This window comes from Panthera pardus, unplaced genomic scaffold (genome assembly GCF_024362965.1).
Source record: "Panthera pardus isolate Hobbes unplaced genomic scaffold, ASM2436296v1 HiC_scaffold_20, whole genome shotgun sequence".
NCBI classification, from domain to species: Eukaryota; Metazoa; Chordata; class Mammalia; order Carnivora; family Felidae; genus Panthera; species Panthera pardus.
In genome coordinates, this window is record NW_026526766.1 from 86,609,626 (window position 1) to 86,637,256 (window position 27,631).

Here is a 27,631-nt window from a genome sequence, read left to right on the forward strand (position 1 = left end):
GAGCAGCGGAAGACGCTCGGTGGTGGGGTTGCCGCAGCCCCGGCTGCTCTCCGCAGCGCGCGCCCTTCTGTAACTCTGAACCCGGAGGCTCGGCCTGACGTGCCCTGGGCTCGACCTTTTAACTGGGAGAGGAGCTCAGATCACAAAGGACACGGAAAACTGCATCCACGAAAGCTAACGCGGCCCAGCCCAGTGGGCCTCGCTCGTGATAAGTGGGAGCCATGGTTACCGAGTGTCAGTTGGTGACTCTGGCTCTGTTGGTTCCCGGGCAGGAAGCCATCGTGACTTCTGAGGAGCTGGGCCAGGACCTGGAGCACGTGGAGGTTTTACAGAAGAAATTTGAAGAGTTTCAAACAGATATGGCTGCCCATGAAGAAAGAGTTAATGAAGTGAACCAGTTTGCTGCCAAACTCATTCAGGTAGGTGGCAAAGCACCACGTGCTTCTTCCCCCATCATGATACTAATTGGTGTTTCCAGAAGAAAATTTCGGTGATCAGTTCCCTGAGTCCTGTGTGAGCACGGCTTGGAAAGCGTGTCTCAGAGTTTTGTTTAGATAAGGCAGCAATTCTGCTTACTCCTGAGTTAGAAGCTGCTTTCTAACTTGCGGCCATGGGCAGGAAGGGCCGAGTTCGTTTGATCTGTGTCCTCCACCCACTTTCGGGTAGGGCTCTGCAATGCTTTTACGGGGCTGCTGAAGCTGGGCATCCAGGGCTGTCAGGTGAGGGTGTGGCGGTGAATGCTTCTCAGAGTTGGCAGGCATCCACTGACGCCTGACTGCTCTCTTCCTTTCCTTTTGATTTTGATGTGAAGTCCCAGGGCTCTCTTGGGAGCCTGGGGAACCTTGTAATGAATAGGCTCTCCACTGGTGGCTCTGAGCCATCGAGAGGGGACAGTGCAGCCTTTCCCCATTGCCTACTTGTGCATTCCCGTGAGCTGCTTCTTTATCCCTGGCTTCTGCTACAGGCGCCAGAGTGCACACATAGTATTTATGACTTTATGTATATATATCCTTCTGTCTTATGTTGCTGCGTTATGACCAATAGAAGTGGAAATCTCTCCAGGGACTTCAAGTAGTAGGAACTGGATTTTCTGCTTTCAGGGAGATTTGATTTGCAGGGTATAAATCTGAAATTTATGGATCTGCTTCAGGGCTGGTACTTGTTGCCTTTCTGGCCAGTGACAAAAGAAGAGCCAGCACTCCTCAGAAACACCTCATCCTTCCACAGCGAGAGATGTACTCTGCCCTACCCCCTACCCCGGAATCTTGGGGCCTCCCAGGGTCGTGCTGACAAGAGCAGTCAGGCCAAGCCTAAGATCTCACAGATGGATCCCAGAACCCTGAAATGCTTCATTTATTACTTCACATTCTTGTCAAGACAAAAACCAAAATGTAGTTCATGGGGAAGGGTACTTTTAAAGAAATAGCTCCAGTCTGAAGTCAGGAACACACCCTGAAGACCGTGTATACGGACGGGAATGCTCGGTAGGCTCCCGAGTGTCCGAGGTGACAGATTTTCCAGCACCAGGTGCATTGGACGTAGGTGCATCGATGAAGCTACCATAAAGTTGCAGTTAAGGTATGTGTTAACATGAAGGTTTTTGGTGCTGATGCCCGCAACCGCTTTATGGACTGACCGCACTACTCGGAGGGACAGATAATGGCTCTCCCCTTTTTATACAAGAAGAAATGGAAGCTCATTTTGAACAAATTTCATTCCATTTCACGCACAAAACCAGTGTTTCTTCAGAAAGATGAAGGTTTGCTGAAGCAGACACTTGTCAGGAGCCCGGGGCTCAGGACCCAGGCCGGTCTGTGTTCTCCCTCGTGTAGGAGCAGCACCCTGAGGAGGAGACCATCAAGACCAAGCAGGATGAAGTAAACGCGGCCTGGCAGCGGCTGAAGGGACTGGCCCTTCAGCGACAGGGGAAGCTCTTTGGGGCGGCTGAGGTCCAGCGCTTTAACAGGTACCGAGCCATAGAGGGCTGCTGGGCATGGGTGTATACCTGGGGGGCCTGGTGGATATGTGGCATGTGCCACATAGATGCTGGAGCTGCCTGGGCGGCACTCCCAGCCCTAGACAGTCGCCATAAGCGGCTGCGCCGATGCCTCCATTCCATAGGGATGTGGACGAGACCATCAGCTGGATTAAGGAGAAGGAGCAGTTAATGGCCTCTGACGATTTTGGCCGAGACCTGGCAAGCGTTCAGGCTCTGCTGCGGAAGCACGAGGGTTTGGAGAGAGACCTTGCTGCTTTGGAGGACAAGGTAGGTTTTGAAAGTAGCCGGTCCCACAGAGAAGTTAGCAAGGGGCACGAGCGCTGTCTGATGGAGGGTGTTTCCAGGTCAAAGCCCTGTGTGCCGAGGCCGACCGCCTGCAGCAGTCCCACCCTCTGAGCGCCGCGCAGATTCAAGTGAAGCGAGAGGAGCTCATTGCCAACTGGGAGCAGATCCGGACCCTGGCAGCCGAGAGACACGCCCGCCTCAATGACTCCTACAGGTAGGAAGAACTCCCTGGGGCTCAGCGACCCACGCCTTTGGACCCCTCTTAGAGAAGAGGGCAGGCAGGGTTAGGGGTCACTTCTACCTACTGAGAGAGGGCTGCTGTACACCTGCCAGTTCCTGCACAAAGAAAGTGCCAGTGACTTTCCTACCTGTGTTACATTTGGAGACTGGCAACTCTGTAGTGTGTGTGCACACGCACGCACACGTAGTGTTTATGACTTTATGAATATCCTTCCGGCTTCTATTGCTGTGTTATGACCAATAGAAGTGGGAATCTCTCCTTAGTGATTGGAGCACCAGGGAAATATACCACTAAAATTGAGTAAATCAAGCATTGGGGAGTGAAAGAATGCTAACTACTAACCAGAGCTCAAACTTGGGAATGCCAAGGAGATTGGAAATAAGGGACCAGATCGGGGAATTACAATGATGGACAGAACCCAAATTTCAAAGGATTGCTTTCAGCCTTCTCTCACTTTCCTTTATAGTCTAGATGGAAGAATCTTCTGTATCCCAGGATTAGGGTTTTCATGGTTTGATAGGCCTCTGAGGACGTAGACTTCGAAGCTTTAGGGAGGCATTTTCCATCCTGGGCTCTCCACTGGGAACGTGGCACATCTAATGGCTCTTCTTGGATTTCCCTAGGCTTCAACGCTTCCTTGCTGACTTCCGCGACCTCACCAGCTGGGTGACTGAAATGAAAGCCCTCATCAATGCAGATGAGCTCGCCAATGATGTGGCCGGGGCTGAAGCCCTGCTCGACAGGCATCAGGAGCACAAGGTAGCATCTCCGACATCTTTCAGAAGGAGAGACATTTTAGCTTGTAATGCATCGGTTAATCACTCTCATTTGCAGTCAGAGTGGCTGCAACTTTGTTCACAGCTGGCTCCCTCCATAGGATTATTGTTGATTTTGCCTTTGGAGCCTGGCTCTGCCAGCTTCTCATACACGGTGAAGCGGGTTAAATGTTGGGAAATTAACTGTGGTCTGTGAAAAGGAAGGGCTGTGCCCTGGCAAGACAGAGTGCTGTAGTTTGCACAATAGTCATGTACCATCTTAAACACTGTCTTCATTTAAATGCTGACTTTCATATTCGGTGTAAGTTTCTTACTCTGGTTTTTTTTCCCCAAAGTATATTCCACAGAAAACTAGTTTTATGAGATTTTGATAGGTTTTACCTTAAAAAGAAAGGTTTCTGGAGCACCTGAGAGGCTCAGTCGGTTAAGTGTCTGACTCTTGATTTCGGCTCAGGTCATGATCTTGAGGTTTGTGAGACTGAGGGTTTTGAGAAATCTGCCCATCCGGCACCGTGAGGGCAGAGAGACAGTGGAACAGAAGACAGGGCTCGGACCCTTAATCGTGTGGGAACATGGCAGGCTTGGACAGAGGTGGCCTGAAAAGCCAGTGGCAAAGAGGCTTCTCCGTAAACGGTGCCCTCGTGGTTGGTAACCCCGACCGGTGTCAGGGAACCTGGCCTCATCATTGACCCTGCTCCTTGTTGGAGATGGGATGTTCTGATTTGTAACGATTGTTTAAAATTCAACCACTCTGTTTTCTTTTATCAGTTGCCAGGCATAAATTATGCCTTTTTTCCCTTTAGGGTGAAATCGATGCTCACGAGGACAGCTTTAAATCCGCAGATGAGTCTGGACAGGCCCTGCTCACTGCTGGGCATTATGCCTCGGATGAAGTGCGGGAGAAGGTAAGAGAGGAGAGGTTCTTTGAGAGTCTCTGAAAGCTCGTATCCATCCATGAGCATCCAGGCTGCATTCACCATGGTGTGCGAGAAAGCGGACGTAGAACTTGTGCCAGAAAGTTCAAGGGCAGTTTCTTAAGAGACCGAAAAAGAAGACCTATTTGTAGTATCGTGATTGATTAGAGAAAGAAAGTTCCATTTATTTGGGATGTTTATGGTACATTTTCTACCTGAAGGGGACCTGGCAGGGAGTTGAGCCAATAAGAAAGAGATGAACTTCAAATTATACATATAAGCGTATATAATTTCAGAGTTTCACAACATCTGAGTGTAAAGATACCTGAGGAATGTTAAGATGATGATGCTGTTTTAATATTGCGTACACTAAGAAGAGTCTTTGAAATCAAAGACACTTTATTGTCAACTTTGGAGCTTAAAAATTAGCTCTAGGGCATTCCTGAATTTACCAGTTTTATGGGAAGACGCACCGAGTTGGCATTTCTCAGCTGAGAGTCCTTCCTCCATTTTTACTGCCTGCCTTTGGATAGATGCCCTTTCTCTTCTACCTAACATTTACCGACCGTTTTGATCTTAAGTCACCTGTGATAACGTGGCAGTAAATTAATTCTAGATCAACTCGCTTGCCTCCTATGTAGCCTAAACTGCTCAGGATTTGTGTGGTTTCCCGTGAGCCGGCCGCCACAAGCGAATGCAGTTCGTCCCCTTTTGCAAACCAGAGGAGAGGCCGGAAGATTAGCACGAGGCTTAGAAATTCCGGGGCAGCCTTTCTGATGGCCTGGTGGGGGAGGGGGCCACGGCAGGACCCACCCTCCCTCACGGCTTCTGTGTCCCCTCCTCCCCGCAGCTGGGCGTCCTGGCGGAGGAGCGGGCTGCCCTGCTGGAGCTGTGGGAGCTGCGCCGGCAGCAGTACGAGCAGTGCATGGACCTGCAGCTCTTCTACCGCGACACGGAGCAGGTGGACAACTGGATGAGCAAGCAGGAGGTACCGCGTCGTCTCCGTCCGCCGCGCTGCCGGGGGGGGGGGGGCTGACTTGTGCCCACGTTGCCGTTGTGAGTCGGGTGACGAGGCCGTGATGAAGAGCGCCCAGCGGCTGTGCCGGCCTTGCTCCCGCTGCTGGGGTTGGCTGACCCTCGGGACCGGCCCCAGGTTTGGACAGGAGTCTGCTGCTGTGGAATTGTCTTTTGCCGAAGAGGACTTTTTTTTTTTTTTGGGGGGTCTGGGACTTAGCACTCACACTATTGGTGAATTTGTGTTAAGTGAATCTAAAAGGATGTCAGGCTTTCTGGAAGAGGGCTGAGAAGTTTTATGGCTGTAGCATCTCCTTCCTTCCTTTTCGTATTTTGGCCAGCATATCCTTTGCTTTCCGGCCTTAGTTGATGAAAGGGCTAGGGTGTCACCCTGAGTGCTTTTGTTCTCTTTCACAAGGCCTTCCTGTTGAACGAAGACCTGGGAGACTCCTTGGATAGTGTGGAAGCGCTCCTCAAGAAGCACGAGGACTTCGAGAAGTCCCTCAGTGCCCAGGAGGAAAAGATTACAGTAAGACTCTTTCTTCTCGTTCCTTCTGGCGGTCCTCAGAGTCAGCCCGGCGTCCGTTCTCCTCAAGGGTTTCTGCGCAGATGCAGCGGAGGATCTGTGTGAGAGGCGCTCCTGTAGGGACTTGAGATCTCACGGTGGCGGCTCACGGTCCGGTGGGAGGCCCGCCTCCGCTCGCGGGATGGGGTCTTTCCCTGATGCGTAAACCTCCACATTGAGATTTACCTTTCACTAAAAGTACTTGGAGCTCAGGGCGCCTGGCTGGCTCAGTCGGGGCGCGTGTGACTCTTGATCTCAGGGCTGTGAACTCGAGCCCCACTTTGGGTGTCGAGACTACTTAAAAATAAAAGCTTGAGAAAAATAAATAAAAGTGGTTGGAGCTCACGTAAGAGGTATTTTTCCCCTTGCAAACAGGCTGCTAACCCGTTCTGACCCCCCATCCAATCACATCAGATGTGTCATGACATCAGCTGCAGTGAACGTCCTGAAAGGAGCTAGCATAACATTGTTGTATCTGACTAATAACGTCAAGCAGAAACTCAGAAGTTGAGGGGTAAATGTTGTCACAGCAAACCTTAGACCTGTGTTTCGGTTTAGAGCATTTTGTGAGCTGTACGGTAGTTACTTTGCTCCTGCGGCCGAGCTGTGTGCTCGCGTGCTTTTGCTGGTGAAGAGCCCTTTACTCTTCCCTTCCAGGCACTGGACGAATTTGCAACCAAGCTGATTCAGAACAACCACTACGCAATGGAGGACGTGGCCACCCGCCGAGATGCGGTACGTTCCGTTCTCCCCGCGCCGTCCCCACTCTCCTGTCCGTGTAACCTCTGGAGCTGGAAGAAGTCTCTGGAGAGCAGGAACGGGAGAGTCATGAGGCCCCTTGTCTTCCAGCTGCTGAGCCGCCGCAATGCCCTGCACGAGAGAGCCATGTGTCGCCGGGCCCAGCTGGCAGACTCCTTCCACTTGCAGCAGTTTTTCCGCGACTCCGATGAGCTCAAGAGCTGGGTCAACGAGAAGATGAAAACCGCCACAGATGAAGCTTATAAAGTAATGTTCTGCCAGCATGGCGCTGTAGCATTTGGCTAGGAAGCTAAATGTAGCTCTCAAAGATAAATTGAAGCTAAAGAAAGAAATCGGGAACTCTGAAAATCACACTATTTAGCATAAGCTTATCGTTCTCTGCACCCTGCCCCCTGCCAGGAAAGAGAAGCAGGAAGGTAATACAGAGGAGTTTGACATACTCGGGTTCCGGGTAGAACCCCCTTCTTCCTTTTTTGGCAGGACCCATCCAACCTACAAGGAAAAGTACAGAAGCACCAGGCTTTTGAGGCTGAGCTCTCTGCCAACCAGAGCCGCATTGACGCCCTGGAGAAAGCGGGGCAAAAGCTGATTGATGTCAACCACTATGCCAAGGATGAAGTAGCAGCTCGTATGAATGAGGTCATCAGTTTGTGGAAGAAATTGCTGGAAGCCACTGAACTGAAAGGTAAGAGAAGGAGCCTCCCCGGATAGTGTGAGGGCCGCTGGGGAGTTAGGTGTCCCTTCCTGGTGAAGTGTTGTAGGGACACAAACCACATAGGTCGGGTGAGCTGGGCAGCCTCGGGCCTGCGCGCTCCCCTCCCGTGTAGCAGTTCCTTGCTTGCGATCCTGATGCTAATGTGATAAATGTGGTTGACGTGCTGGGTAGTGGGGGAGACTGAGTGAGAGGGAGTGATGTGGTCACCTGCCCTTACTGGTCCTTGTCGCCGAACATCAGAGTTCGGCTGAGAGCCAAGGGCTTTTAATAATTCTTGAATGCTCTTCTCTCATGGGGGTTAGGGTGCTTTTTAAAGGACTTCTGGGGGTACCTGGGTGGCTCAGTCAGTTACGTGTTTCGTCTTAGGTCGTGATCTCATGGATCTTGGGATTCTCCCTCCCCCTCCCCTCTCTCTGTGCACTTCTCCAGTGTACGCCCAAGCCAAGTGCATTCTTCTCTCTCTCTCTCATAATAAACAAACATTTAAAATATACAAATAAAATAAAGGACTTCCAAGTCTGCGTTTTGTTTTTACCTTTGTGGTGGGGGTGAAGCAGTGACTGGAACCCTGACCCTCAGCTCCTCACTAAGTACCGTTGTCAATGAGCAGCACTGGTGGGGGACAGTATAAACAGGTGGACAATCACGCCTGCTCCTTTGACTAGGGATAAAGCTTCGCGAGGCCAACCAGCAGCAACAGTTCAACCGCAACGTCGAAGATATTGAGCTGTGGCTGTATGAGGTGGAAGGTCATCTGGCTTCAGACGATTATGGCAAAGACCTTACCAACGTCCAGAACCTCCAGAAGAAGCATGCCCTGCTGGAGGCTGACGTGGCTGCTCACCAGGTAGCGGGACTCGGGGGCTGCTGCCTGGGCCGCTGGTGGTGGTGAAGCTGGAGAAACGGCAGGCGATTTCTAGGCCCTGCTGTTTTTCTGAGGGATAAAAGGCGTTGGTTTTCTTAGGTGACCCTGTGTATTCCCTCTTGTTCTCAAATCAAACTCCTCCCTCAGAGTTTCCTGGGAGCCCAAGATGAGGGAAAGAGAAGGCAGAAAGATTACTCTCCAGGGTGGGAAGACACCTGTGTTGGTTTTCCTTCATATATGACCGGGTCACAGTTGAAGTTATGAGTCAGACCAGAGCATGCTGGTGCAAGCTTTCACGACCCTGTCCCTTCCTGTTTCCAGGATCGAATCGATGGCATCACCATTCAGGCCCGCCAGTTCCAGGATGCTGGCCATTTTGATGCTGAAAACATCAAAAAGAAGCAGGAAGCCCTCGTGGCTCGCTATGAGGCACTCAAAGAACCCATGGTTGCCCGAAAGCAGAAGCTGGCGGATTCTCTGCGTTTGCAGCAACTGTTCCGTGACGTTGAGGATGAGGAGACGTGGATTCGGGAGAAAGAACCCATTGCCGCGTCCACCAACAGAGGTCAGTCTGTCTCCCTGAGGTAAGACTCAAGTTTGAGAAAGGGCCCTACCCTCATAGCGTAAAGGAGGTGCATATCAGAGCAAGGAGGGTCAAGTTTAAGGTAAACTTGGAACCCCAGTGGAATCTTAAAGAGCGACAGGGCTGACTTTTGTCTCGATGGCTTGGATGACCAGGGAGCGGTCTCTGCTTTCAGGCAAAGATTTGATTGGAGTCCAAAATCTGCTGAAGAAACACCAAGCCCTCCAAGCAGAAATTGCTGGACATGAACCCCGCATCAAGGCAGTGACTCAGAAGGGGAACGCCATGGTGGAAGAAGGTAAGCGGTTGTCACCCGGGGAGTGGCTTTGCTTTTGGTCTTTGTTTGCTCCTCGGTTAAGTGCATGGACTTGCGTCAGACTGGGCTTGTGGGGTTGAGGACCATTCCCGGTCTCTCACTATATGACCTTGACTAGACCCTGCCCTCTCGATCCGAATATCTTACCTGTGAGATGCGGGTGATAGTTGCGAGGAGCGAGTGAGATCATGTGGGACGGAGTGTGGAACAGCCTGGCACGTGTCTCAGTGACTGAGGACTGGGGGTTACTCTTGTTGGTTAGGTCTTTATGGTCATATCACTGGTGCCAGCTTGGGATACCTGCTTCGTAGGGTCCAGATAGAGATCTGGACGGCTGGAGGTTTGAGGATGCAAAAGTTGGACAAATTACTTAGAAGGCCGGGACCCAACCCTCTCCTAAAACTGGGGGTTACGAAGGGGCCTGGCTTGCCACAGTGATGTAGCGGAGGTGCCGTGGACACCCGGAGGACCTTCTTCTCCGGCGTCATGTCGGCCTCCTTTACGTGGTCTTCCTTTCCCCTGCCTGCCTTCCAGGCCATTTTGCTGCGGAAGATGTGAAAGCCAAGCTCAGCGAACTGAATCAGAAGTGGGAGTCACTCAAGTCCAAGGCCTCCCAGCGGCGGCAGGACCTGGAAGACTCTCTGCAGGCCCAGCAGTACTTTGCCGATGCCAACGAGGCCGAGTCCTGGATGCGGGAGAAGGAGCCCATCGTGGGCAGCACCGACTACGGGAAGGATGAGGACTCAGCCGAGGTGACCGCATGTGGGGAGTCTGCCGGGGCTCGGGCTGGGGCCCGAGGGGAAGGTGACCAATGTGTGGAAGGTACAGCGTCTGCGTCGTTGGCTCTTTAGTGTGTTTTAGAGTATTTTGTACTTTCCACTATGGAAACTTGCCAAAGGAGAGAGGAGACCTCCCGTCCCTACCTTCCACCGCGAGCGTTTTGCCATTCTTGTTTGTCTGGCTCTCCACACGCATGTACACACGTACATACACAGGCATATCTTTTTGCCGGCAGTGGGTGTTTTTGAGCGAAACTCTTAGATTTTATCCATAGAGGTCTAGGTGCGGCCCCTGCACCTACCTCTTTTGTTGCCAGTCTTCACAAAACCCGGAAGAGTCGAATGGTGACATGTGCTATACAGGATTCCCCCAGAAGATGGGGGTGGGGACAGCTGAAGAGTTTTGGAAGGGGTGGTGGTGGTGGATGATGCTAAAGCACTACGTGTAGCGAGGGAGGGGAGCGTCCTCAAGGAAGGCAGGCTTCGGTTTGTTGGTAGTGTTTGTTTCTTAAGGTGGGTGGGGGAGCCACCAAGTGCACCATACCGTGCTTTATCGACCTTGTATTTTTCCAGGACCGCATGGTCATGCAGGGGCAGGGAGAAAAGATAATGCTACAAGTCCCAATTTGTATTTTCTCCAAATGTGATGTTTATTAGAAATGGGGAGAGAAAGTGTGGAGCAGGAGGTGATCAAATCCCCGTGTAAATGAACCAGCTATCCGGGGAGGCTGGTAGGTCGGTGAGGCAGCAAGGACAGGGCGCCCTGGTTCCTTGTGCGTGGTCACAGTGTGTGATTTTGGTTTCAGGCTCTACTGAAGAAACACGAAGCTCTGATGTCGGATCTCAGTGCCTATGGCAGCAGCATTCAGGCTCTGCGGGACCAGGCTCAGTCATGCCGGGTGAGCCGGGCTTTCGTGTCAGCAGTTAGCGGTTGCCCGGGGTGGTTGGGAGTGGGGGGGTGCGCAGGGAATTGAAGGGCCTGGGCACTTCCGGCAGATGTGCCAGTCGTAGGTCACATTCTCGTGACCTCACTGCTAAGTCCCGTGACACAAAGATGCGCAAACAGTTTAAAATGAGTAAAGATTTCCAACAGCTTAAGTTCTGGGGTCGGTCAGATTTTACTGATAGCTTCAGAGAAGAGCTCTCAAATATGCGTGTGGTAAATTTGGTATGGCCATTGAAGTTGGAGTCTGTTGTGGACTTAGGTGACACGCCACAGACAGCCTTTAACCGTGTGTGCCCTTCCTTTGGATTTTTAGCAACAAGTGGCCCCCATGGATGATGAGACCGGGAAGGAGCTGGTCTTGGCTCTCTACGACTATCAGGAGAAGAGCCCTCGGGAGGTCACCATGAAGAAAGGGGATATTCTCACCTTACTCAACAGCACCAACAAGGCAAGGCATCGAAAGTGGTTGTGCGTTTCCTTCCACGAGCACTACCGGTTTTGCTCAGCTGCGTGTCTGTGAGTCGCCGTGTCTAAAATACGGCTGGGTTAGAATTCGAGGAGACCAGAGCCTCCCAGTCGGTCTCCCCCTTGATACCGCTTCACCCCGTGTGTGATCCCGAGGGTTAATCTGTCCGTCTTCCTGAATGCCCGAAAGCAGCTGTCTCGAGAATGGCTTGGCTTCAAGATTGAACACCTTGAGGTGAAATTCCCTCTCTTTAGAGCCAGATCTTTTCAGGACGTTTTAAGAACTGTCGGTTCTTAATCTAGACTCTGTGGCTACAGCAGATAGTTGAAGAGCACTGTGGCATTACCCCATAGGCTCTGTCTGCTCAAATGTTTCGATGGTTCTGGTTCATCAGCCTTCTTCCCTTGACCTGTGGTGGTTTGACAGTGGCTTTGAAGTGAAGTGCCTGGTGCTCCGTGTATCATCTGATAACTCCCACAAGGTCTTAGTTAAGGCTAGAGAAATGTCCACAGCCGTTGTTAAGGACCCTTACTCCTGCACCCCCAGTTTACCCTCATCGTGAGAGTTTGAGAAAAACCAAAAAAAACCCGGTGATTTATATTTTTCTGCTGACCCTAAACCGACCTTCTGGTCTGACTCTGCTTTACCCAACAGCATTATCCAGGGGAACTTGCTATGATGGTGGACATTTTGTGTGTGTGCTGGCTTTGCGGTAGCTGTTGGTGCAAGTGGTTATTATTCTAACTTATTTAAATGGACGTAGTCACGTGTGGCTAGTGGCTGCAGCGTCAGTGCCGTTCTGGCGTGTCTAACAGGAGGGTGTCCTTTCTGTTGGGTGTCACTGCGGCTTCCCTGGGGACCCACTCCGTACTCGGCAGGTCACAAAGGACCGGCAGGTCCGTCCTTGTGCGGAGTGACTTTGCCGTGGTCACAGGATCCTCTTCACACGCTCAGAGCCGTCGTGTTCACGCGCGCGCACACAGGCTTCCTTGGCTCCTCCCTTCCTCGGGAGTTTGCTTTCAGTTCTCCGTCTGTTTCCTTAGGACTGGTGGAAGGTGGAGGTGAACGACCGCCAGGGCTTCGTGCCGGCTGCGTACGTGAAGAAGCTGGACCCCGCGCAGTCAGCCTCCCGCGAGAACCTGCTGGAGGAGCAGGGCAGCATAGCCGTGCGCCAGGAGCAGATTGACCACCAGTAAGGGCCACGCTGGCGACCACGGAGGTCCCGGGGTCACTTGGGGCTTCCTTCACACCCCACACAGGCCGAGCTTTAGGTGGCGTCCGGAGGCTCTGGAGCGGCCATTCTGGTGCCTGCGTGTACCCGGGACACCTTCTGCCCACTGTCCCCAAGTCACTTTTAACCTCCAGTGTCCTATTTGGACCTCAGACCATTGACCGATACCTTTATTTTCCTGTGTTTTGTTTCTTTCCTGGCTTTTGTAAGAGTCTTTTCCTAAACAGCATTTTCTAAACATTACTCTCTTAACCTTTGTCCTCCAGTTGGGGATATGCTCTGGATTGGTTTTTAGAGGTTCCGCACCCCTGCAACTCTGCGCCTTTTAAAAGGCTGTTGAGAGAGTGGCTCTCTCTCGTGCTTTGTGCTTGGAGGTGGAGGTTATCTTTTATAAAATGTCCCGTCCCGTTTTCTAGCTAAGCCCCCATACTGATCTCTGTCCCTCCCGTAGGGCATGTCTTGCTCAGCTAATGACCTTAAGGTTTTGGACACTTGAAAAATATCCAGAAGCTATGTCTCGCTAGAGTTTAGGACAACAGAATTTTGGGGACCCTGGCGATCCCTGAAAAGATCAGTTATTTGTCTACTTCCAGACCTTTTCTGTTACTATGGAGACAAGAGAGCAGTTTGGGCCTGGATCACAACTGTGGGAGCAAAGCAGCAGGCCCCATACGTGACTGGAGGAGCCTCTGAAGCTCTCAGTCCAGGTCTTTCTCATGCTAGTCCTGTGTCCCCCTGGCCTTGCTCTGTGACATGACTGGTGTTGCCAGGACAGGAAAGTTGTCTGCCTTAAACACAGCAGATTTTTCAGGAAAATGAAGGTGAACTAACCCCTCTAATTTACTTTGCCGGCTTTTTCTTTACTGATGTCCTTTGTGGCCTGGCTTGCTTCTGAGAGCTTTTGACGGACGCCTCAGTTGCCCCTACTTGAAGCATCCTGGCACGAGTCGGAGCTGCCGCTGTCCTTTCCCGTGGATTAATCCCACTAACTCGTGCATGCTTTTGCTGTGCCCCCGTGCAGGACGCGCATAACTAAGGAGGCCGGCAGTGTGTCTCTGCGTATGAAGCAGGTGCAGGAACTGTGAGTAGGCGGGCGGCCTTGCCGAGCGCCCGTGCCCGTTCTCCCTCTGCCGCTTCTTTCCAAGGCACTCGTTCATCCAGAAAGACGAGGTGGGGGGGACTGTGAGGCCTTGCAGCAGCTGCGCTCCTAGGAAAGAGGTTTTGGTGCCGCTGTGCCCCGTCGGTGGCCGCTTGCCTCCCCGGGTCCCTTCTGTGTGCAGCTGTGTGCTCAGAGTGGTGTCGGTTCTCCCCCTGATGGCTTGGGTGGTGGAGCGGCCACTATCGGCAGCGAGCCCAAAGGCCGGTGCCGGAGTGTTCCCTACTAGGAACGAAATTCCTCCCTTTAAAGTGCTCTGATTCTCGGTAGCTCGTTGCTTTTTTCTTTCACTTTGAGAAGCTTAGATTTGATGGTGATGGTAGCTTTTCTTTAAGCTTTACCTTAGTCTTACTAAGTTTGTCATTTGCACGTCTCCGAAGGTAGTGAGCAGTTCAGCCCTTTGTGTTTTAGCTCGCAAGAGTTCGAGCATTCTTTGATTCTTAAGAAGTCTTCCACCTGTCGACGTGGTACAGATACTCTGTACCCGACCTAATTTTCCTTCTGAAGTTGGCAAAACTTTCCAAGAAATAGAGATACCGCTTTAGAAATTGCCTGCTGTTCGGAGAGGCTGACGTCCCGCGTGAGGCTGTTTTAAAGTTCGGTGTGCCTTCACCCGCCGCCAGGGGCTGCTCAGAGAGTCAGAGCGGAGCGGGAGCCCTGCATACGCTGTGCTCAGCACACTCATCTCGTCTCTCAGCTCTGCTCGCATGACCCCCGTGTTACCGTGCTAGACACTGGGTCCCAGTCATTTGTGGTCGTGACGTTGGCCCCGGGATGACTGTGCCGGGCTGTCCGAGCCACCCAGGTGTGAACAGCGTGGCGCTCATCCCTGAGGCTGTGGTGTGGGGCCCCGGGGGCTTCATCCTCATCCGCGGTCTGCTGCCTTGTCTCCTGGGCACCGTCATTACCAACTCATGGCCTCGGACCCTCATCTCGGAGACACCCGGTGACTTGCCCTCAGGTTAGTCTCCTCGGGAAGCTGACTGCCTGCCTCGCCCCCTCTTGTCACCCTGTCCGATGACCCAGGTACCGCTCTCTGCTGGAGCTGGGTGAGAAGCGCAAGGGCATGCTGGAGAAGAGCTGTAAGCGGTTCATGCTGTTCCGCGAGGCGAACGAGCTGCAGCAGTGGATCAACGAGAAGGAGGCGGCTCTGACCAGCGAGGAGGTGGGCGCCGACTTGGAGCAGGTCGAGGTGCTGCAGAAGAAGTTTGACGACTTCCAGAAGGTACGGGAGGTCTTGCAGCTGAGCTGAAAAATCGTTGGAGACTCGGTTCTCTGCGTCTGTGACTGTAGTTTCCTGGAACCGGCGTGGCACAGGTTGTGCTCTGCCAGCTGTGTGTAGCCCTCTGTGAAAACTTGAAACTGTTTCAGTCTAGTTTCAAGGGAACACGTGCTGTTTTCTCTACTTTTTCTAAGAATGTTTTGGGACGTAAAATACCAAAACGTGTAGAAGTATTTTTTTTTTAATTTTTTTTTTTTAACATTTGTTTATTATTGAGAGACAGAGAGACACAGAGCGTGAGCAGGGGAGGGGCAGAGAGAGGGGGAGACACAGAATCCGAAGCAGGCTCCAGGCTCTGAGCTGTCAGCACAGAGCCCGACACGGGGCTTGAACCCACAAACTGTGAGATCATGGCCTGAGCCGAAGCCGGACGCTCAACCGACTGAGCCACCCAGGCGCCCTCTAGAAATATTTTTTTAATTGGCGTAAAATTCGGACAGCATACAATTGACCATTTTGAAGTGTGCAGTTCCGAAGCATATAGCACGTCATGGTGCTAGACGACTGTTACCTTCTCTACTTCAGAAGGACACTGTCTACCCATCGGAGCGTCCTTCCCCGTGACCCCCAGCCTGTAGCGGCAAGCAGTCTGCTTTTTGTCCCTGGATTTACATGCTCTGGACGTTTCGTATAAGTGGAATCCTACGTTATATGACTTTTTACAACTAACTGCTTTCACTGAGCATAATGGTTTTCCAGATTCATTTTTGTATCGCGTATCAGCATTCTAGGACTTTCTAGGGCTGAATAGAATTCCATCGTTGTGCATAAACTGCATTTTGTGTGTCCACTCCTCAGTGTAAGAGTTGTAGAACCAGATCATGTGGGTTGAGGGGCTTTTTCTCCCACAGAAGCTGACATCAGAATTTCATCATATTTAACTTTTTTTTTTTTTTTTTTTTTTAACATTTTTAAGTTTTCTTGAGAGACATAGCGTGAGCAGGGGAGGGGCAGAGAGAGAGGATGACCTAGAATCCGAAGCAGACTCTGGGCCCTGAGCTGTCAGCACAGAGCCTGATGTGGGGCTCAAACCCATAGACAGGAGATTGTGACCTGAGCTGAAGTCAGATGCTCAACTGACTGAGCCACCCAGGCGCCCCTCATCACATTTTAAAAACACATCCCCTCGGGGCTCCTGGGTGGCTCAGTCGGCTAAGTGTCCGACTGTTGCTTTCAGCTCAGGTCATGATCTCAGGCTTCATGAAATTGAGCCGTGAGTCAGGCTCTGCACTGACAGCGCGGAGACTGCTTGGGATTCTCTTTCTCCCTCTCCCTCAGCCGGTTGCCTGCTTGCACGCATGCACACGTGTCGTCTCCCAAATAAATAATTTCTAAAAAAAAAAAAAACTAAAACACATTCTTCTCCTCCAAAGGAAGATAAAAGATGGGGACTCCTGGGTGGCTCAGTCAGTTAAGTATCTGACTGTTTGTTTCGGCTCAGGCCACGATCTCATGATTTCATGGGTTCGAGCCCTGCATAAGGGATCGTCAGCACGGACCCCGCTTGGGATTCTGTCTCTCTCTCTCTCCCTCCGTCCCTCCCCCACTGGCATTGTCTCTGTCTCTCAAAATAAATAAATAAACTTAAAAAAAAAAAAAGTAAAAGCAGAGTTCCATTCAGACAGAATAATGGTTTATGAACTACAATTAATGTAGCAAATTTGAGAGCAACCGTTCCCAACGCCCTATTATTTTCTGGCTTCCTTGATCGTGACCGTCAGGATTTCTGATTTGGGTGACTGCCCAAGTAATAGAAAAACTAGCTCATAGGATACCCGTTAACCAGAAATTTGTAGGTTCGAACCATAGCTTATGAACATATTTTGCCCGCTTTCTCTTTTGAATTACTCGTGGAGTCTTAGTTATTGTGGTTTTGGCTTTAAAGGATCTGAAGGCCAATGAGTCCCGGCTGAAGGACATTAACAAGGTGGCTGAAGACCTGGAGTCGGAAGGTCTGATGGCAGAGGAGGTGCAGGCGGCACAGCAACAGGCAAGTGTCCGGGCTGGCGCGGAGGCCGTGCTCCTGGCGGGAAGCGGTTTGCTTCTGGTCCCTTCCTAGCACGACCCTCGATCCGTAATGTCCCACAGCACAGAGGTGGAGCCGGGGTGTGGTTGGGTCCCCTCTGCCATCCTAAACCAATTTGTTTCCCTTCACATAGTGGGGAAGATAGCTCCTGTCTTCTCCACGTGCCCATTTAATGTCGTGAAGGTTGTTGACAGTTTATGTAGCCCTTAACAGTAAAGTCACCCCTTCCAGAGTAAAAGTTTTTATATACAGACACTTGGTCTGCTAGACTCTTAGTTCCTGTGGCCTTTGTGTGTCTTTTTATCATTTTCTCCTCGCGTCCGGGTCTGACAGGTGTGTGTGCACCGTGACAGTGAAAGTTATTTCCTTCTCCCCTTGTAGGAGGTGTATGGCGCGATGCCCAGGGTGAGTCTGTGCGGAACGTGATCGTGATGGGGATGAGGTCCCGGGAAGAATATAATCCTGAGCCGCTTAAGGATTTCTGTCCCTGAACCTCAGAGATGCCTTTTGTTTATAAAACTCTGTGGGGAGGGAATAGCAGAAATCGGTTTCTGTTTCCATTCTCCAAGAGATAAAAATGATTTTTCTCTTTAGTTTTCTAAAACTTTTCCACGACAGTTGTTCAGGTTGGTTTATTAGCCTTTTTCAAAGGGAATCCTATGACCAGGACACAGAAAAGTTGGTGGATTTCTTATTAAATTTCCTCATTCTCTTCATTTCTGTTCACTCCATAAACGACTAGAATTTTCGTCTCCTCTTTGTTGACTTCGTTTCCCTTAAGCGGCCTTGTGGAGTGCTGTGAGCCAGCAATAAGTCAGGGATCCCAGAGGGAATCCCACCCTGGCTAATCGCTCTGGGGCCCCCCGCCTCAGGCAGCACAGGGTGGGGTGTGTCGTTTCCTGCTGCCCTGTGCGGCTGTCTAACTCTGCTTCCTCCACTGAATAGGATGAAGCGGATTCAAAGACAGCCTCCCCATGGAAGGTGAGAACCCCTTTGCAAATGATCATTTCCTAAGGTTTTCAGGAACACAGCTACTTTCTGTGTTTTTCCGGGGGGTCTGTTCCTGAGTATTTAGGGAGTCTTTGGTCATTTCTGGACTTGTTTGGGGTGGTTTCTTTTTGAGCCTCTCCTTATACTCTTTGGCTCTGTCAGGTCTTAAAATGTGATCTTTGGGGCTCCTGGGTGTCTCAGTTGGTTAAGTGTTTAACTTCGGCTCAGGTCATGATCTTGTGGCTCATGATTTCAAGCCCCACATCAGGCTCTGTGCTGACAGTGCAGTGCCTGGGGCCTGCTTCAGACTCTGTCTCCCTCTCCCTCTGCCCCTTCCCGGCTCATGTGCACGTGCTCACACGCATTCTCTCGCTCTCTCTCACTCTCTCTCACTCTCTCACTCACTCTCTCACTCTCACTCTCTCTCACTCTCTCTCTCTCTCACTCTCTCTCTCTCTCTCAAAAATAACATTAAAAAAATTTTTTTTAATGTGATCCTTAACCTAGAGGAGCAAAGTGTTCCATGGAAAAGCTCAGTACAATGGCATTTATGACCCATGTTGCTGCCAGAATAAACTTTGCAGAGGTGACCCCGTGTAGTTAGGTGTGGCCCCACCCACAGGATTGCGGTCCCCAAGGCCAGAACAGGAACAAGGACATTACCTCTGCCTAGCCGCTTTTCTTGGGAGTCTACGAAATGCTTCTTGGAAGATACCAGGTGCTGCAGACAGATGTAAAAGGAGGAACAAAAAGACATACCAACCACAGTAGACATCATTCCCAACAGATGCAGGGAGGGTGCTTGACTAGGGTCTCTTGCTTCTGGCCCCCTGGCCCTGATCATTCTGCTCATTGAAGAGGCTCCATATTCCGGGGAGAATACCTTTTCCCCTTGATTCAGCTTTCTCCCCTTTTCTCAACCTTAATTGTTCTTCTGTACAATATATGATCAGTGGTAATGTGACGGGGCAACACCCTTACCTGTCTAACCCTTGGCAGAGTTTCCTGGTAACAGGTATTTTTTGCAGAAGTGTATTTCGGATGGCTTTATAAATGTCAACGCCACTTCAAAAATTTAAAATTAACCAGAAAATCCTTCCATTTCTGAAAATGATTGGAGACACAAAGGCTTCTTCTGAACCCTGTACACGCCCACACTGGTTGGAAGTGTCATGTGGGTGTGTCCCAGGAACACCCAAGGAGCCTGACTAACCTGCATCCCAGTCTGGCCTGTCCTCTTCCCAACATACTTGAAGGTTGCAGGCGTTGTAATGGGGGGTTTCTTTCAGACAAAAGTAAGTGGGCTCTGAGATTCCAAGGGGCATCTGATTTCTCTATTGATGAGAAGATAGTTAATTCACTGTTTTGTTCTGTTTAAATCTGGTAAGGCTGTTGCCCTTTGTTCAGAGGGGACACTGTTAAAAAGAAGAGCAGCCCAGTAGCCAAGAAGAGATATGAAGTTCTTGGTGTATTTATTCAGTGTCATTTGCCAGCATTTGTTAAATTGGGTGTTTTCTGGACTCTTCTGTAGCATGAACAGGAAGAAGACACGAATACTTAGTCTTTGAGCTCTTTTTTCTGTCCAGCCAGCTGGTGTTTTGTTTTGTTTTATTTCTTTTTAAGGTTTTATTTTTAAGTAATCTCTACTCCCAACATGGGGTTCGAACTCATAGTCCTGAGTTCCAAGCTCCACTGATGGAGCCTGCCAGGCGCCCCCTCCCCCCACCCCCACCCCCACCGCCAGCCCGCTGTTTTAATGGTGGTTGTCACCACTCACTGTCTTAACTCCTCAGCAAGTGAACTTAATCACGTCTTGCTTTATGCGTTTCCACTGGCTGCTCAGAATTTTGACAGTGTCCCTTAAAGATAATTTTGGTTGATAATCGGGACCTAATGGCACTTCTCAAAATCGTCTCTTAATTGGCGGACACTTGATTAGTGTTGCTCTTCTGCTTCCCTCCCCTCCATAGTCTGCTCGCCTGATGGTTCACACCGTGGCCACCTTTAATTCCATCAAGGTAAGAGACCACGGCCAGCCCCCTCGGCTCCCGCTTTCCTTCACTGTCTTCCTTCTTCTGACTACATCTGTAGCACTTGTTACTCTCCTGGGGCCGAGTGTGTCCTGGGCAAATGTCCACTCTCCTCACACAGCAGGGCGGCGTGGTCGGCTTTCCTGGTCAAGAACTCGCCAGGTTTTAACGGGAAAGTCGGCCTTCCCTTCGGTTGTAGCGGGGCTGGGAGCTGCACGAAGTGTAGTGTCTGAAAGGCGGGGAATGTCTCTCTTGCCTTCTTACAGGAGACATTTGGCCTCATTCTGGTCCCCACGGTGTTTGGTCTCCTCCAGCACCGGGCCCTGCGCGCTCCTGCCCCTCTTGGGCTGCCGCGGCCTGGGGTGCAGCTGCCCTCGGTGCCCGGGGGAAGTAGGTTCTGGGATCTATGCACACGGCTGTGCTCGCAAAGCAGTCGCTCCGTGGCAGGCACCAGGCCGGGAGATGCGAGGGAAGATGAGCCGGCTGCGTGTCTCTGCAGCTTCAGGGGTGATCCTAGGTCAGATATTCACGGAGCGTTCTCGCCATCACACGTGGCTGACATTGGCGAGGTCCTTCCTTTCTGGACTTGCGCTCTAGTGTCTGCTAACCTACTTAGCCAGGAAGGTCGGAAGTGGGAGACCATCTGGGCTCCACCCTTTCCTCGCAAGCCAGGCCCCGGCGCTTTGGTTGTCTGCCCCCCATGTGAGCCTGGCTTGGGCCCGTGGCGGAGAGGATGGCTGAGCTGACCGTGTCCTCCCGCAGGAGCTGAACGAACGGTGGCGGTCCCTGCAACAGCTGGCCGAGGAGCGCAGCCAGCTGTTGGGCAGCGCCCACGAGGTGCAGAGGTTCCACAGGTAAGGGTGGCGCAGGGCTGGGGGAGCGTTGACCTTGGCAGTCCCTAAGCTGGCTGACTTGGATCTGATCGACATCTGGGCTCTGGCATCTGGGACGCGTGTCATGGGGTAGACTGCTTGGTAAATAGTGAGCGAATGACCGTGTGTTCTTCTGCTCTTTTAGAGTTTTTCATGGCAGCTACTGGTGTCCAGGCACCACAGCTAAATCCGTTTCCTGTCTCGTCCTGTACTCGGGGCAGCCGTGCTCAGCGGTCGTTAACTGCCTGTGTGTCTCCCCTCAGAGATGCCGACGAAACCAAAGAGTGGATTGAAGAGAAGAATCAGGCTCTCAACACAGACAATTATGGCCACGATCTGGCCAGCGTCCAGGCCCTACAGCGCAAGCACGAGGGCTTCGAGAGAGATCTGGCGGCTCTTGGCGACAAGGTGAGAGGTGGCAGTGCCCTCTGATGTCTTGACCTCAGGTGGAGCACAGCTGCCGCCAGGCAGAGCACGGCTCCCTCACTTGCCATCCCGCCACCTCGTTCTTGTAGGTCAACTCCCTGGGAGAGACAGCCGAGCGCCTGATCCAGTCCCACCCCGAGTCGGCCGAGGACCTGCAGGAAAAGTGCACCGAGCTGGACCAGGCGTGGAGCAGCCTGGGAAAGCGTGCGGACCAGCGCAAGGCCAAGCTGGGCGACTCCCATGACCTACAGCGCTTCCTCAGTGACTTCCGGTACGGAGCGGAGAAGCGTTTGTGTGCTCGTTGGGAAAGCGCTCCGTGGCTGATGTGCAGCCCTCAAACTAGCAGATGACAGCAAGTCAAAAAATAAGTGTCCGCTTCCCGGTCTCGGATGTGCACGTGCACGCCATCTCTCCCCCATTTCCCGCCAGACCCTTTTCTGTTTCTTCCTCAGACGAATCTTTCAGAGTAGAGATGTACCTTAGTGTCTTCCAGTCGTTTTATTTAGAGAAATTTCAAGGCTGTAGAAAAATAGCTTGGAGCAGTGAACATGGATGACATCCTTCATCTGTAGTCACCAGTGAAGTTCTTACGACTTTGGCTTAACCTCCAAACACATGACTCCGTCTTGCTGGCCCACCTGAAAGTCGGTTGCGAATCCGTGGCCCTTTCTTCACCTTTAAGAGCCTGGACCTGTGTCTCCTGCAGACAAGGGTTTCCTGTTCACCGCACATCTGTCCTCCACCCCACGGCCTAACCCAGTCCAGTCCAGCAGTATTGAATCCAGTCCGCGTCCAGTTTCTCCACGTTGTCTCAAATGTGTATTCAGTAGCCAGGGTTTATTTTTTGGTCCGGGATCCAGTTGAGAATTACTGTTGCAGTGATAGAATGGTCTCCTTAACCTAGAACAGTATCCCTCTGCACTTTGATGACCCTGATGGTTTTGAAAAGTCCAGACCACTTGTCTAGCAGAATCTCCCATGACTTGGGACCTGTCTTAAGACTACGTAGCGCTCCACTGCTGGGTGATCTATGACTTGGTCCCTGGCACCCATTCAGGACAGGTGTTTTTTTTGTGGCATGCTTTTGTGCTAACGAGGGTCTTGCACACATACCTGCATGCGTGTACATGTGTGTTTTATCTAGGCATTTCCTCTGTACAGATAGGAGCGGGCAGGCAGTTCTCTGGCAGGAGTTGGGTTTTTTTGTTTTTGTTTTTTTTCTTTTTTTGAGGTTAAGGTCACATAACATAGAGTTACACTTTTTTTAAGTTTATTTTTGAAAGAGGGAGGGAGAGAGAGAGCATGCACTGGTGGGGGCGGGGCAGAGAGCCAAAGCAGGGGTACAGAGAATCCAAAGCAGGTTCAAGGCTCTGAGCTGACAGCAGCGAGCCTAATGCAGGGCTTGAACCCATTACCCATGAGATCATGACCTGAGCCACCCAGATGCCCCCATACGGTTACGTATTCTAAAGCGTATATAGTTCATTGATAATGAGTATGTTTGCAGCATTATACCACTGCCAGCTCTCTGTAGTTTTGACAGTTTGCACTACCCCAGACGAATACCCCAAACCCCATGAGGAATCACTCCCCATTCCCCTCTCCTTGAGTCTGCTTTCCATCTCTGTGGATTTGCCTCTTGTGGGTGTATTTTATCCAAGGAAGCCTAGGACCTGTGCCTTTACACATTGATTTTTGCACCCTCGTGTGCGGACATCAGTAAGAACCTGGGTTCAGCATGTGCAGAGGCCTGGGACAGCTGTGGGCTCAAAGAAGAGTGATTTCATCTGGAAAACTTAACCATAGCTGTTGTCTCTGTTAGAACCTGTTCCTCTGCAGAAACAGAAGATGTGAGTTACAAACTTCGTTCATTGTCTTCTGAGGAACGCTTGATTTTTTTTTTTTTTTTTTTTTTTTTGTCTTTCAGTTTTTCTTAATGTCTCAGTAAGACGAACAAGAGGATTTGAAATATGCCCAGAGATGTAGATGAACTAGTTAGCCATTCAGTAGATTGGCTAGTTCGTAGATAACTAGTTAGCCCTGAATAATTATTCAGTGGGTTAACTAGTTCACCCTGAATAATGTTCTGAGACCAGAGTGGCGTGGCTCTTTTTTCCTGGGCAGAAAGCCTACTTGCCAGGTAATATAATAGCCATTTCTCTGTGGGTCTGCTTGCCAGGGACCTCATGTCTTGGATCAATGGAATACGAGGGTTGGTGTCCTCAGACGAGCTCGCCAAGGATGTCACCGGAGCTGAAGCCTTGCTGGAGCGACACCAGGTAGGTGGACCTGCCGGCCGAGCAGCAGAAAGGAGGTAGCACTGCGGGGCCGGGAAGACCTTGCCTCTGCCGCCAGCACCACCCTTCGCCATGAGTCGGTGGTTGACACGACGGTGGGCGTCCAGAGCGGGTTATCTAACCCCTTCCCTCCTCTTGGCAGGAGCACCGAACGGAAATTGATGCCAGGGCTGGCACTTTCCAGGCATTTGAGCAGTTTGGGCAGCAGCTGTTGGCTCATGGGCACTATGCCAGCCCAGAGGTCAAGGAGAAACTGGATATTCTCGATCGGGAGCGTGCAGGTCTGGAGAAGGCCTGGGCTCAGCGCAGGATGATGTTGGATCAGTGCCTTGAACTGCAGGTACGCGTGAGGGCCATCACGCCCTGTTTGCCACGGGCTTTCTGGCCGGGGTTTCACTGCCAGAGGCCCCATCTTCCCACCTGCCTCCCCTTCTGTAGCTGTTTCACCGGGACTGCGAGCAAGCTGAGAACTGGATGGCCGCCCGGGAGGCCTTCTTGAATACTGAGGACAAGGGAGACTCACTGGACAGCGTGGAGGCTCTGATCAAAAAACACGAGGACTTCGACAAAGCAATTAACGTGCAGGTGAGGCCTTTGTACCTCCAGGTCTAAATGTAGATTTTTCCAGATGGTCGTCTCTCTTTGTTGGCTTATTTTCCTTTCTGTAATAACGACTAAAATAAAAACTAGTCACTGACTTGGGTGAGTCACAGTTTTGGCCCCTGCCTTAAATTGGAATACTTGATATTGAACATACAAAGGAAGAACCGTCCTCTCTACGCCTCCAACAGATACCCGTACAGTCCAGGGAAAAGGACACACGGAAAAATGGTTTTTAAAACTTAGGTATATAAATTCTGGTATTTCTGAGATTTTAATGGGGATGCCACAGAGAGGAAATTTATAACATGTAGTAAGGAAAGAGAATGCGTGAACAGAAACAACTCAGGAAGACAGGAACCTCGATTTATAACTCATCTTGTTGAAATCTGACTCCTTTTTCCCACCAGTTTGATTCTGTGTGTGACATTCTCTGGTGTTGTAGCTCCTGTCCCCAGTGTGACCTGGCGTCTCCTTGAGTTAAACTCTACTCTCGTAATGGTCGAAATCAAGCTTTCTTCTGGCCTTTTACTCGCCTTCTAAAGTGTCAGTGTATTCTGATCCTGCCACAGCGAGTTCCCAGTCACCCAAGAGTAACCATTCTCTTTGCAAGACCTGCGGTCCAGGCTGGGCCGTCCCACCCACCTTGACCTCCCGCCTTTGTTTGCCGCCAGGAAGAGAAGATCGCCGCCCTCCAGTCCTTTGCTGACCAGCTCATTGCCGCCGGCCACTATGCCAAGGGCGACATCTCCAGTCGGCGCAACGAGGTTTTGGACAGGTGGGTGTCGCGTGGTGCTGACCGGCCTCCCGGCCTGTCCCATTCTGAGGGAGGTTCACCTTTGGGCTCGGTTTCCCTTGGTCAGGTGGCGACGCCTAAAAGCCCAGATGATTGAGAAGAGATCAAAGCTGGGAGAATCGCAGACACTCCAGCAGTTCAGCCGGGACGTGGATGAGATCGAGGCTTGGATCAGCGAGAAATTACAGACCGCGAGTGATGAGTCATACAAGGACCCCACCAACATCCAGGTGAGCAGGTCCGAACGGCCGCTCGCCTCTGCGATGGCCCGCGTCAGTGAGCGGGGTAGGTTTTGTTAGAGAAGGCGTCTTGAAGAGGAGGCTGTGCCTAGAAAACCAGTTCTATGTCTGTGTTGGAGCCGGTGAAAATTATTCTAAGAAGCTGAACCGGTGGAAGAGGGTCACCAGACTCTCAAACGTGAGAAAGGGCTTTCCTCATGTTTCCCCGCGGAAGCCTGTCAGCTCTGAAGGCTCTGAAGCCCCGTGTCAGCTCTGAAAAGTCTGCTGGGTCCCCTCTGTTTGCCCCAAAGGCTGAGCTTTCCCAGGGGAAGTGTGACAGCAAAATGGGCTGCTGTTTAAGGGCTGAGATGTGCGTTCACCTCAGTATACTGAACTCTTGTTGTTTTAATCTATTTTTGTAGCTTTCCAAGCTGCTGGTAAGTTTTTAATTTTTTAAAAGAGTTTTAGTTAAATGCGCTCCAGTGTTTGTGTCCTTCTGCGTAGATCCTTGTTGTGGCCACACGCAGTCACTCGTGTCTCCTCACCCATGCTTCTCATTTCTAATGATCCATCACACTCCATCAGGTGTCCCTGTGGGATGTGGCTTTCTCTGTCCTAATGAGCCTGCAGCCCTGCGCCCCCTTCCCTCTCCCCATGTGTCACTTAGGCACATTCTGTGCAATGTTTGATTTGGGGGCAGTAGTTAACCGCTGTCTTTCCAGAGGCACTTCTTTAAAAAAATAATAATAATAATCAGCTTTGTCTGTGTAGACTCGTGCTCACGGTTCTTGGAGGCCGAGAGCATGGAGTCTGTAGCGTAGTGTGTTTTCTGACGCACCCAGGCTGCCACCCACAGGTGCTGGTCCCCGGAGAGGGACAGTTAAAGAGCCACATAGAAGCAGATGATCTGCTTCCAAATCTAACAGGCACCAGGGGTGAGAGGTTAAGGAAGAAGGGGGACGTGATTACTCAGGGGGTTAGTGAAGGGGATTTTTCAGTCCAGATGTAGCTCAGACGTCTCTCTAAACAGATGGAAGCAATGAAGAAACAGAATAGGTGCGGTTTGAGGAGTGAGTGATGGGAGCGAGAAACAGAAGAGGGGCATTGGACTGGGGTCAGGAGGGATTGGACCCTTCTCTGTCTCAGCCGGGCCTCAGGCACCGGAGTCCGTGAAGGAGCCACCTCGACATTAGCGCCGCGTGGCGCCGGCCCAGCGGCTCCACCCTTTGACAGTTCCTGCCCCTGAAATGAAACATTTGATGCAGAATCCTTCCCCGACCGTGCTGTTTTTTGTGTTTTAGTTTTTTCCCCCAAATAATCCCTTCCCCTGGACCCTCCCTTTCTCACCCAGAATTGTGCCACAGCTGTGTCCTTGCACTGTTCCTTGTGGTGTTTCCTAGACCTTCTGTTTCTCTGTGGAGTTTTTTTTAAGTTTGTTTATTTATTTTGAGAGGGTGGGGAGTGGCAGAGAGAGGAGAGAGACAGAATCCTGACCTAGGGCTCCGTCTCACAGACCGCGAGATCGTGACCTGAGCCGAGATCTAGAGTCAGACGCTTAACCAACTGAGCCACCCAGGCGCCCCTCTCTGTGCATTCTTAATAATCCCTTCCAGCCCCAGCATCAGGAGCCCGTCATTCTCCCGGCCCTCTCTTTTCCTAGCAAAAATAAATTGCTAGCTACTGTCAAGCTTGGATGTTGACTGTATTCACAAGTTTTGATTAATGTCAGCTACCTCGTGAGAAGGCAGCAAAGCCACAGCCTGCAGCAGCTATGGATTCTTCTCTGTCAGTGGAGGGTCAGCCTGACCGTCTAGAGTGATCTCGGCCTTGCAGGAGGAGCGGGCCAGTTGTGTGTTATCTGTTAGATGCTCTGTATGCTAAGGAGAAAGCCGTGGAGAGAAATTGACGTCCGAGTAAATGAAACGTTGCAATTGCCTGTTGCTGATTTATACAGAATGTTCAAAAGTATATAATCCTAGGACTTCGCTCCCAGATAGCCAGTCCAGCTGGTTTAAGAACTGACTCAATTCACCTACTCCTGAGCGGGTTCATTTCTTCTCCTGGTGCAGACCTGCCAAACTCCCAACACTGAGCCCTAAAATACGTCCAAAATTTGGTGTCTGCCGTCACTAAAAAACGTCACTTGCCCCCAGTTCTTTCAGCTCTCTACCACTTTCCCTTCTTGCTGACAACCCCTCATCCCTGAAAAAGAAGCGACCGAGCAGGACCTGGTTCTGAAAGGCGGTCTTTCTGGTGTTTCAGAGCAAGCACCAGAAGCACCAGGCCTTCGAGGCGGAGCTACACGCCAACGCCGACCGGATCCGCGGTGTCATCGACACGGGCAACTCCCTCATCGAGCGCGGGGCCTGTGCTGGCAGCGAGGACGCTGTCAAGGTACGGTGGGTGTGACGATGACTTTGAAACACAGTCCTGAGAGCGTAAACTGAGTTGTGCACGTTACACACACGTTGGGGAACGTTGGGA

General features: G+C 51.3%; 1 protein-coding gene across 9 annotated transcripts in view; it reads left to right on the forward strand.

Moving 5' to 3' along the window:
- Positions 1–27,631, forward strand: part of SPTAN1 (spectrin alpha, non-erythrocytic 1) — a 59,008-nt gene that overhangs the window by 14,296 nt on the left and 17,081 nt on the right. For 3 of the 9 annotated variants that reach the window (XM_053908373.1, XM_053908377.1, XM_053908379.1), the window contains exons 5-38: positions 273–419; positions 1,833–1,966; positions 2,122–2,266; positions 2,344–2,498; positions 3,149–3,284; positions 4,105–4,206; positions 5,066–5,203; positions 5,648–5,758; positions 6,452–6,529; positions 6,644–6,799; positions 7,034–7,238; positions 7,934–8,115; positions 8,455–8,698; positions 8,892–9,014; positions 9,567–9,784; positions 10,618–10,710; positions 11,071–11,205; positions 12,267–12,415; positions 13,476–13,535; positions 14,637–14,835; positions 16,778–16,882; positions 17,300–17,323; positions 17,864–17,899; positions 19,879–19,926; positions 20,701–20,792; positions 21,074–21,218; positions 21,326–21,507; positions 23,416–23,515; positions 23,676–23,873; positions 23,972–24,118; positions 24,808–24,911; positions 24,997–25,159; positions 25,570–25,584; positions 27,410–27,541. In XM_053908373.1, the coding sequence (XP_053764348.1) occupies positions 273–419; positions 1,833–1,966; positions 2,122–2,266; positions 2,344–2,498; positions 3,149–3,284; positions 4,105–4,206; positions 5,066–5,203; positions 5,648–5,758; positions 6,452–6,529; positions 6,644–6,799; positions 7,034–7,238; positions 7,934–8,115; positions 8,455–8,698; positions 8,892–9,014; positions 9,567–9,784; positions 10,618–10,710; positions 11,071–11,205; positions 12,267–12,415; positions 13,476–13,535; positions 14,637–14,835; positions 16,778–16,882; positions 17,300–17,323; positions 17,864–17,899; positions 19,879–19,926; positions 20,701–20,792; positions 21,074–21,218; positions 21,326–21,507; positions 23,416–23,515; positions 23,676–23,873; positions 23,972–24,118; positions 24,808–24,911; positions 24,997–25,159; positions 25,570–25,584; positions 27,410–27,541 (4,401 nt within the window). The remainder of the gene's footprint in view (positions 1–272; positions 420–1,832; positions 1,967–2,121; positions 2,267–2,343; positions 2,499–3,148; positions 3,285–4,104; positions 4,207–5,065; positions 5,204–5,647; positions 5,759–6,451; positions 6,530–6,643; positions 6,800–7,033; positions 7,239–7,933; positions 8,116–8,454; positions 8,699–8,891; positions 9,015–9,566; positions 9,785–10,617; positions 10,711–11,070; positions 11,206–12,266; positions 12,416–13,475; positions 13,536–14,636; positions 14,836–16,777; positions 16,883–17,299; positions 17,324–17,863; positions 17,900–19,878; positions 19,927–20,700; positions 20,793–21,073; positions 21,219–21,325; positions 21,508–23,415; positions 23,516–23,675; positions 23,874–23,971; positions 24,119–24,807; positions 24,912–24,996; positions 25,160–25,569; positions 25,585–27,409; positions 27,542–27,631) is intronic. The other 6 variants (XM_053908374.1, XM_053908378.1, XM_053908376.1 and 3 more) reach the window with 4 other exon arrangements.